Raw genomic sequence first — 11228 nt, forward strand, 5'->3', positions numbered from 1 at the left:
GGCGCCGCCATGCACCCATGCGCGCCGCCGTGCGGGCTAGCCAGAGGTAGCGCTTTCAGTGTGCACGGCACACCTGGCCACCCATGAGGGAAGAGGAGGAGGGGAGAGACGGGGACAGTGGCGCTAGGCGCGGCCCATGTCTCTACCTTGGTGAGAGGTGAGGAGCGTCGGTGAGGCCTCGATCCCCTTTTATAGGTGCGGGGAGGAGAGGTGGGGCTGCCACGTCGCGGCGGAGCTTCCTTGGCGGCCAAGGAAGGGAGGGAGGAGAGGATAGGGATGCGACGGTCGGCAACGGGATAAGGTTGGCTGTCATTAATGGTGTACGACGGTGGTGGCAGGGGGTGTCAGGCAGGGATAGGGGAGGGGGAGGTGGTGTTGCTTGGCAACGAAGTTTGGCAGGGAGGAGGCATCCGCGTGACGGCGTGCAGCGCGGCAGCACCGGTGCGGGTGCAACGTGCAGCGGCGAGGGGGGATGAACGGCGGCCAGCGGGGATTGGGTCAATCGGAGGTGATGCATGGCGAGGGGCGAGGATGCACTATTGCGAGGTTGCTTGGGAGCTAAGGCTTGTGAGGGGAGATGTACTCGTGGTGGCGCTTGGTGTGGTAGCGCAGTGGTGCGGCCGTGTGGCACGACGGCGGGCGCCAAACGATGGCGGTGCTGGTGAGTGAGGGGAAGGGAGTGCTAGGTCGAGTGAGTCAAGTCGGTGTGGTGGGCCAGCCAACTGGGCCTCAGGTGTTAGGCCGGAAGGGGTACGCACTGGGCTAGAAGGTGCGGGAGAGGCAGGCCAGGCCAGAGAGAGAGTTGGGCCAGGAGAGAGGGAGAATAGGTCGAGCTAAAAGGGAAGGGTGGGCCAGAATAGGGGTTTTCCATTTATAAGGGAAGGGTTTTGGATATAAATTTGAATTGTATTTCAAGTTGAATAGGGTATAGAGTATGGGTTTGGAATGGACATAGAAATGAGATCTTTTAAAAAGGTTTGAGGTCTAATGAATACAGCTAGGATTGGGAAGGGACCTTGTGGATGTATTTAGATTAAATCTGAATGTTAGTTCTAGGATTTTGGGAATTGAGTTCCTATGATTTGGAGGGTTGGATTTAGAGTAGAATTTCTAAGACAATCAAATGCATCACATATGTAGGTTCAATGCATGGTTGATTTGTAAATTAGGTTTGAATATTTTGGGAAGAGGAGTTTAGTTCATATTTAAAGAAAAATTTTAAAAAGTTCAAATTTTTAAATGCTCTAAAAAGCAAGATGTTACACGATACCTACCCAAAGTAACCAAGGTAACCATCGGATCATCCAGTGACCTCACTAACTTTTACTACATTTGGAGCAACAGCTCCTTAGCTTTGAAGTGTTGGGCTATTTTTACCTCCTCTTCTCACGTAGTTGGAGTTGTAGAAGTGTGTTAAAGATCATTGCAGTGTAAGACACATCAAGAACACATCCATGCCACAAAAGCGCTAAAGTGATCATCCAAGATAATTAGCACAAGCTTAGAAGAGTGATTAGTACTAGATTAGTAGAGTGAGAGAGAGAGAGAGAGAGTAAGTTCTAGGAGTCAACCAACCTTACAAACTTTGTGCTCCAGCACCTTGGGGCCTTGGTGGCTCATCGAGCAAATCTTCGACCGTGCATCCATTTGTGAGCGGCGATGACAACCATGTACGGGGGACGAGGAGGCCCCTTCCTTCCTGAAAAGGCTTCATATATTGGAGACAGTATCAATGTGACTGGAAGAAAGAGAGTGGTGAGTCTTGCCTTTGTGGAAAGCTTCTCATTCGTATTGGCGAGAGTCTTTGTGTCAAGCCCAAGACTTCAACTAGGAGAGACTTAGTGACTGAGAGCATATCCTTGGTGGAGCTTCAATATGAACTAGTAGGTGGCATTAGCCATAGAATAAATCGTCATGATGAGTTTGCATTCTTTCTAATAACCCACTCGTTTACATTTCCGCATTTTATACTAGCAACTTTAACGCCTTATTTTATTAGAATAGTTCTTGCTAGGATTAGTTCTAGATTGCAAAACTCTTTGTGAGTGGAAGTTTCACACTAGAACAACCTTAAATTCATATCCATATATGATCTAGTTTATATTCATACAATTAATAGAAGGCACATGTTTAACTTTTAAGATTGCCTAATTCACCCTCTCCCCCTTTTAGACTATACGAGCACATATTCCTTACACCTTTGTTGGAAGAGGAAGATGACGGCCATGCAGTGCGCGACGAGGGATGTGTGGGAGCACAATGATCTTTGTGATGCTAGCAAGCACGATGTTTGGAGTGGTGCTCATTGGCGATTGGCAGTTGTCATCCTCCAATTGGTTACTTAAGACTGATTGGTTCCTTTCAGGGGCTAATATCACTCCAAGGAGTTACCTCGCCTTTTTGCGGTTCATTTTTATCTTTCAGTTTCAAGATGCTTGGGTCTCATACCCTCATGTAATGTAATCCATCTGTGTTGGTCGGTCTTGTGTTGCACTAACAGCCTCACGTATTAATACAATTGTTCAGGTTGGTTTCTTACCGGCCGTAGTTCCTTCAAAACAATTAATCGTTTCAATGTAGCAGTAAGAAATTTCTGTATTAGCTAGTTACCAAGTGACAGGAAAGATTTCTCTCTGTTAGTACTATGCACTCAACTACCTGGAGGTTTCAATCATCACGATTGATGGTTACACAGTAAAAGTGAACCACTTGACGTCGTTTAGATTTTTACCATTTTCAGTTACTGCGGCAATGAGCTAGTTGCACATCTGGACACACGCTTTCTGCAAGTGTTGGTCTTAAAATTATACTTCTCAAGGAGAGGCTTGTGCAATCAACCATTAGTCTACTGCTAGTCAGTCGTGGTTGACGGTGACCTTATTGTCCCGGCCGGCCGGCAGGCAGGGGTGCTAGAGACCAAGGTTCTGGGATGGCAGGGGTGCTAGAGACCAAGGTTCTGGGATTCGAAATGCGAAAAAATTCGCTCCTGACTGAGATGGGTGAATTTCGAAAATTTCGGACCAGGATTCGGTTGTTTGACCGGTCAACAAATTCATTTTTATATGAAATTTGGCTACAATTAATGGAGATTTGGAATTGAGTACTCCTAGAGAAGATAGTGGGAGAGAACTAGGGAGATATTGTGAGGAGCTTAGGAGAAAGATGGTGAAAACACAATGTTTCTACGTTCATCAGTTGTTACAAAGTTGAAGAGGCTAAAAGAGTTATATAACTAAAGTTTATTCATATCTTTATAGCTAGAAGGGTATATGGGGTTGTATAGATCTTAATGATGATGGAAAAATTCTACTTTTGTTCGAATTATTTTGTTGTTTCGGTCCTAACCGAAATGGGTGAATTTTGTTTAAATTCGGTCATTTCGGACCGAATCCCAGAACCATAGAGACAAGCACTTGAGTAGTTGATGGGCTACTTCACATCCTTTCTTTATAATCATGAGTGCCGGAGTCAAGACGGCTACCGAAAATTGCTGATACCTTTTGTTTCCACTGAAATTAACACCCGGTTATTACATTTATCTCCTCCCATCCTAGGAAATTGGTCAGGACAACGAAGTTAGGCAGCCGAGACTGTGCTGTAAAACAATTTATAGTTAGCTGGCCTAGCATTTTAGGCGGTATTTTAACTGGTTGTTAATGAACATTAGCTCAGTTGCTAAAAGGATGAATTCATCTAAGGATAAGGACCGATTAACATCAATTTTTTTATCTTAGAGAAATAGCAGAGCACTAAGCAGACTATTTTGCCTAGTGAATGATTCAAGATATTAAAATTTAATTAAGCTTGCGTGATTGATGGTTTCAAACATTTAACTACCGAAAGCAACTGGCGACAGATAAGACTGGGCATGACAATCTGGGCTGAAGGGGAAAGGAAAAAGAAACACGTTACACGTGAGGTTAGCCTAGCCGTCATGAACGTCGTTGCCGGCGTCCTGCTCCTTGTTCTCGGCGGCCTCACCCCATCGCCGGCGGCCGCCGATGTCTGCGACAACATTAAACAAGTCGCCGCCACCCTCCCGAAGAACACCTCCTCTTCCCCCTTGCACTTCGCCACCACCACCTTCGGCCAAGCGCCAGACGTCGTCTACGCGCTCGCGCTCTGCCGCGGCGACGTCCTCAACGACACCGCCTGCGGCGAGTGCGTCGCCGACACGTTCGGCAAAATCAACTCGACGCTGCCGCCGCAGCAGAAGTGCTACACGGCCGTCTCCTATTTCGGCGGCGTCTGCATCCTCGTGTACAATGTCGACGACTTCCTCGCGCCCTCCAACACCACGGCAGCGAACGGCGACGACGCGCCATTCACGCTATGGAACGTCAAGAACTTCACCGGCGACGCCGACGATGTCCGGCTCACCGTCGGCCTTATCCACGAACTGCTAGTAGAGACGGTACAAAGGGCGGCCAGCGCAGCGCCGAGGCGGTTCGCCACGGGCGTCGTCGACACTGGCACGACGTTTCCGCCGGTGTACTCCCTGGCGCAGTGCACGCCGGACCTGTCCGCCGGCGACTGCCATGCGTGCCTCCAGCGTCTCCTCGGCACGGTCAACTCCACTATGGCCCTGCGGATGGGTGGGCAGGTCCATGTCATACGGTGTTATTTCAGGTATGAGACGTATCTGTTCTACGAGAGCCAACCCATGCTTCGCCTTGGGCCGTCATCGGCGCAGGCACCAGCTCCGACTCCGACTACAGAAGGGAAACACAAGAGTAAGTTCTATGAGCTCAAACATACTAGTACTCCGTATTTACCAATCGAAGCTTAATGGGCATGTTGTGATCAGGGCATATGAGCAAGCTGTGGGCAATTCCGATAGCTGTAGTTCCTCTAGCGGTAGCAGCGTTTCTCTGCTTCATCTTCTGCTCGCCTTGGTTCAGAAGGTACAGGAAAGGTATGTGAATTAGTTGCTGAGACGGTGTTGACTCATGTTTAAATAAATTAGTTCCAAACTTCCAATGAATAGTATATGTTCATTTAGAAGATATGGCCAAACATTCATAAAACAGAGATTGTCATCTGCATATATTCAGGCAAAGCGATGAGGTTACAAGCAGGATCAAGGCGTACTCAGGACTTGGACGGAGATGAAGAACTAGTTTGGGATGGGAAGAACTCAGAGTTCTCGGTCTTCGACTTTGAGCAGGTGCTGGAGGCAACAAATCATTTTTCAGAAGAAAACAAACTTGGACAAGGTGGCTTTGGCGCTGTCTACAAGGTAAACCAATTCGGAAATATCAGACTATCAGTATCTTTTATTTGGAATTATTTAGCTGACTAAACGTGATACCACTAACACAAGAAACAGAGCAGAATCACTGTAATTGCGAACATTCTTTTTTTCTCATTGCTTCAAAAAACAAACATTCTGTTTTCTCAGGGTCAGTTTGCTAACGGATCGGAGGTAGCAGTCAAGAGACTCGCTTCACATTCAGGGCAAGGTTTCACAGAGTTCAAAAATGAAGTCCAGCTCATAGCCAAACTCCAACACAGGAATTTGGTTAGGCTCCTGGGATGTTGCTCCCAAGAAGATGAGAAAATATTGGTCTATGAATACTTGCCAAACAAAAGCTTGGATTTCTTCATCTTTGGTATGCATTTGCATTTCTTAATTTTGTTTAGCTACTGTTTGTCAACACACTCGAATAGCAAAAGGTTACTCAAGTTTTTTTCCTATCATCTCCATGAGTATAGTTTTATTCTTATGTAATTGAGGTATACAACTTTTGATTATTTTCCAGGTTTTCTAGTAATATGTAATTTATGTGCAGATGAAAATAAAAGACCTTTACTGAATTGGCCCAAACTTCTAGCAATAGTTGAGGGAACAGCACATGGGCTTCTTTACCTACATAAACATTCTCGGTTGCGTGTCATACATCGAGATCTTAAGCCAAGCAACATTCTCCTGGACAGCGAGATGAATCCAAAAATTTCAGATTTTGGGCTAGCAAAAATATTCAGCTCAAATAACACTCAAGCAAACACTACAAGAAGAGTGGTTGGTACATAGTAAGTTCCATAGAAATAAATCCACTTATCAATATTTATATTGCAAGTCAATCACATGCACTAATATTGCCATGTTTTGCCTACCATTGTAGTGGCTACATGGCTCCTGAGTATGCTTCGGAGGGCATTTTCTCTATCAAGTCTGATGTATTCAGCTTTGGTGTTCTTGTTCTTGAGATCCTTAGCGGAAAACGGAATTCTGGTAGCAATCAATGTGGCGATTTCATCAATCTCATTGGATATGTGAGTTTAAAGATACAAAGTTGGTGGTTGTTTTGTTTATTTGCTACCAAACTTACAATGTGTAACGAAATTGCATACAGGCATGGCAATTATGGGAAGAGGAAAAGTGGATTGATCTTATTGATGCATCTTTGGTTCCCAAGAGTCACTCGGCAGAAATGATGCGGTGCGTTAACATTGCATTATTGTGTGTTCAAGAGAATGCGGATGATCGACCAACCATGGCAGATGTTGTTTCAATGCTAAACAGTGAGACTACCATCCTGGGCGAGCCTAGGCAGCCAGCATATTATAATGTCAGGGTGGGAAATGAAGAGACAGCCACCACTCACTCATATACAGTATCAATCATGTGATTATATCTGCCACCAATGGCAATCCTAGACTTTTTATCCTTCTGGCATGTGGTTTTTACTAACGACAGTAACTATTGTATAATGCATTGTTTCTTTTTCCTATGGCAAGTGGTGTTTCAATTATATATGCACTTTCGAGAGTAGGGAAGAGGCGTCCAAGTTGGAGTGTATAATTAGCTATTTTACCTAGCTTTAACTTTTTTGCATATTAATACCTAGCCTTAATTCTGTGCATCTAGTAATATGTTACTTTTACTGTAACATAAATGGAATAAGTTTAGCATGATGAAGGACGTTTTCCTACCACATTAGGTTTTATTCTCTTAGACTTTCTGTGAAACATGGTGATTTTGATCCGTAAAGGTTAGATGTCAGCAGGCTAAAAATCAAAAGTATTTATTATTGAATTGTTAATAAATCCAAAGCTTTGGTGCCCATGACTTCCAAATAAAAGTTTCAAAAATTCAAACTGAAGAGTGTGGATGTCGGCATTTAATGAGCACGAGACTTCCAGGTGATACCGTACCATTGGGCTATTCAATTCTGGTGGTTAAGGGTCTCAAAGTAAGTTATTGATTCAGGATAAGCCAACAAATTTCTGTTCCAAGTGATGATGATTGATGACCTGCAATAAAACAAGCGTACTGCTCTGCTCATATGTGCCCTCCTTGTTGTAACGGTGTAGTGCCCTGGTCAATAAGTATTTAACGCGTTGTGGCTCATGTGCTCTGATGGAATTAGCCCCCACCTTGATTGCTTAAGTTGGAGGTGTTTGGATACGAGGTACTAAACTTGAGGAGTGTCACATCGAATGTTCGGATGCTAATTAGAAGGACTAAACATGAGCTAATTATAAAACTAATTGAAGAACCCCTATACTAATTCGCGAGACGAATCTATTGAGCCTAATTAATCCATGATTAGCACATGTTACTGTAGCAGCACATTGTCAAATCATGGACTAATTAGGCTTAATAGATTCGTCTCGCGAATTAGACTCCATATGTGCAATGGGTTTTGTAAATAGTCTATGTTTAATACTCCTAATTAGTGTCCAAACATCCGATGTGACGGGTATTAAACTTTAGGAGGTGTATCCGAACACCCCGTGTTAGGTTCGATTGCACATTTTTAAATGCCTACCAAATTAATTGTGAGAATCGACTTATAATTCTTGCCGCTTAAAACAAAGTGAGGATTAAAGTTTAAAATAGGTGATATGCATATGTTCAATTCATGTGGGAGTGAGGCTATGAACATATTTTCAACGTGGGTGTTACAGGCAGCACCGATACTATCTACTTGGTAAATGGCAACTAAAGGGTAAAGGGTATAGTTGTCGCCTGAGAATAAAATACACTTTGAATTTTTTAAACGAATCAGGCAGGAAAGTTGCCGATTATATTAAAAAAAATGAAAGCACATATTAAGCAATAAATAAAATGGAAAAAATAGCAAACCAACATCAAGCATCTTAACAAACATGCCACACCACTCCACAAAATACACTTTGAATGGCCTGTTTGCAGCGCGTATTGGTCATGAGCAGAAGGAATCCACTTCGAGGTAACGATATTGGGGTGTTCAACTAGGTAGCGCACACTTCACTCTGCACAGGCAAGATTGCAATGAGATCATGGAAGAATTTGTCAACTTAATAATCAAAGATGGAAGTGAGTGACCTTTTACCTAATCGGAAGAGCTATTCTATGTTGCCGGCCAAACCAGTGGAATACCAAGACAAATGCCGATGCCGTGCCCGCGTGATTGATGGTTTGAAAGTAAGGTGTTGACTTACTTAGTGTTGAAAGCAACGTATGGTGACTTGGAACGTTTCTTTCTTTATTAATTTCCACAGGCTTGGAATGTAGTAAGGGTGCCTTTGGTTAGGGTTTCAACCTTCTTTTGCTTTTGTAAAAGCCAAAAGTCAACCAAAGGATCTAAAAGCCATAGGTACTTTTGCTCAAAAGCTGCTTTTGCTCAGTACAAAACTAAAAGCACATTCCCCCCTCCTTTCCAATGCTTTTGGAGCAAAAAATTACCCACCTGCCACTGGTTATGAACATATCGCTTCGTTTTTTCTTTTCCTTCGTTGTTTTCTGTCGTGCGTGAGAGAAGCCGACGAGCCCGACCGTTGCACCGCCGCCGGGCGCGGGCTCCACCACGGGGCAACGGTGCTACCGCGGGCGTGGGCTCCAGCGATGATGGCACCGTCGGCGAGGCTCCAACACGTGAGGTGGCCCTTGTAGATCTTCTGCAGCTTGATGGCCGCCTCATCGAGCTCTGCTGCTGCAGCGCCGGCTGCAGCGCCAGAGTCCCCGGGCGCGCGCCGGAGAGGCTCATCCCCTCGAGCTGCAGGCCGTGCATGGCGCCCTTCTCGCACATGACACCAGCCCATTTGGAGTCGCCGCCGCTGCAGGGGCTCGTACCGGGGGACCAGCTGTTGATCTCGGACTTGAGCTTGAGGAGCGCGTCGGCGGCGTCAGGCACGAGGGAGAGCGGGAGGCGTGCGGCGTCATTAGTGGGCAAAAGGAGGAGGAGGCACCCGACGGCCAGTAGCAAGAGGAAGGTTAGGCCGAGTGCGCGCTCCAGGACGGCTCCGGTGGCTGCAGGCGCCGGACCAAGCTCAACTGCACCAGCGACAGCGATGGATTCACCACGCTCACAAACATGAAGCTGCCGGAGTCGGCCAATGCCATGAGATTTCGTTGGAAAACCGACCTGTTCTGTGATGAAATTCGATCAAACCGTCCATCAATTCATACCAAGCCTTTAACCAAAATTGTTGCTGATACGATGAGCTACAAGTGATAGATAGCACTTTTGTTCCAACGATCAAAGGATTTGGAGATAAAGATTTATGAACTTTAGTACAAAACAAGAGCCCTTGCTGAACCTGCAGAACTTGTCCATCAGTTTAACCGTCAGAGTTTGAAACTGTGCAAACTTCATTTTTTTTGAGCTCCAATTTAAATATTCAAATCAAATTTTATTTGTCCAACAACTACTGAAACTAGTTAACCTCATGTTATACATTCCATTTTGCATGTTATAGTCCAACACTCTTTTGTAGAATTTTCTAAACTTTGAGCCAAAGTTGGCTACTTAACACTATTTTTAGAGTTGAAATGGCAAACTTAGCAGAACATGCAAGTGGCACGAGACTGTTTTGATGGATATTGTTCTATTTATGTGGACCAATCACTTTGATGGATGAAAAATATAGGAATTTTTTTTCATATATACATACGAATTAGTGAACACATTATTTTGTTATGAGCAATTTGTATATAAACGGACCCTCCTTTAGGGGCATTACAGGTATATCTTACACAGCCTACAGTTTCACAGTTGTTCTAACCAAATGGTCTCCTGCTTTTCCCACAATTGCTTTCTCACAACTGCTTTTCCATATCCCACAGCTCACAGCAGTTTTTTCAAAAGCCACAGCCCAACCACGCCAGTACCTATACTATGATATTGCCGGCCTTGACCTGTGAAGGACCAAGTGAACAATTCATTTTATATTCAAGAAATGCCGTGCTTGATGGTTTCAAATTATGGTATTGACTGACTGATATTGCTGAAAGCAACAGACCGACAACTACTGGTGCATAAAACGTTTCTTTCTCTATTCCACGTACGTGATAGTGACCAAGATCGAAAAGAGCAAAACAGCAAGCAAGCATCTAGCAAAACAACACATGGTGACTTGGAACGTTTCTTTCCTTCAATTTCCACAAACTTGGAACATAGTAAGAGCTAGTACCTATTCTATGATCTTGCCGGCCGGGACCTGTCGAAGACCTCGTGAATAATTCATTACACATTCAAGAAATGCCGTGCTTGACGGTTTCAAATAATGGTATTGACTGACTGATACTGCTGAAAGCAACAGACCAACAACTACCGGTGAACGAACGTTTCTTTCCCTATTCCGTGTATGTGATCACCGTCGGGGAAAGCGCCTTCAGTACTGATTCCTAACCCCCCTTTAGTACCGGTTGTGCAACCGGTATTGCTACTTCAGTACTAAAGAGAGGGTCTTTAGTACCGGGTCAAATAACCGGTACTAAAGGGGTATTAAAAAATAAAAAGAAAGAAATCCACCAGAGCGTTGTAGCCCCGGCCACACCCCGCCGCCATCCGCCCGAGCGCCGGAGTCCCGGCCGCACAGCACCTGAGCCCCACATCGAAGAGGGGGAGGGGGCGTACTTACGCTGCTCAACCACCGCTGCCGGTTGCCGCCGCTGGATCTGAGGGAGAGGTGGCCGCTACTCCAACGAATGCACACGCTCCTTGCTCCGCCACACCCTGCCAACGCTCTGCCGCCACGCCTTCCCGTCGGAGCTCCACCGCTCCTTGCTCCTCGCCCGCTGCTTCTCCCCGCGCCACCGCCCGCCACTCCGCCTTTGCGCTCCCTACCGCCGTGTTGTCGCCTCACCTCACCTCGCTGCCACTCCTCACCGATGTCGCAGTGAGGGGCGCACTGAGGGGAGAGGGGAGAGGCAGCCGTGAGGGGAGGGGATCGGAGGGGCATCGCAGTGGGAGGAAGAGAAGAGACCGGGCACCACCGTGGGGGGAGAAGGAAGAGAG

At 45.7% G+C, this 11228-nt stretch overlaps 1 protein-coding gene across 1 annotated transcript; it reads left to right on the forward strand.

Annotated features, from left to right (window-relative positions):
• The first annotated feature begins 3844 nt into the window (after positions 1-3844).
• LOC117836931 (cysteine-rich receptor-like protein kinase 10) lies at positions 3845-6757 on the forward strand. The gene is made up of 7 exons (XM_034716460.2): positions 3845-4733; positions 4808-4915; positions 5055-5239; positions 5402-5612; positions 5793-6033; positions 6126-6276; positions 6357-6757. Exons 1-7 carry the CDS (start codon positions 3869-3871, stop codon positions 6630-6632), a joined length of 2037 nt encoding a protein of 678 aa, XP_034572351.2. The 5' UTR covers positions 3845-3868; the 3' UTR covers positions 6633-6757.
• Positions 6758-11228: the final 4471 nt, after the last annotated feature.

The sequence above is a fragment of the Setaria viridis genome, chromosome 9 (genome assembly GCF_005286985.2).
Source record: "Setaria viridis chromosome 9, Setaria_viridis_v4.0, whole genome shotgun sequence".
Taxonomy (NCBI): domain Eukaryota; kingdom Viridiplantae; phylum Streptophyta; class Magnoliopsida; order Poales; family Poaceae; genus Setaria; species Setaria viridis.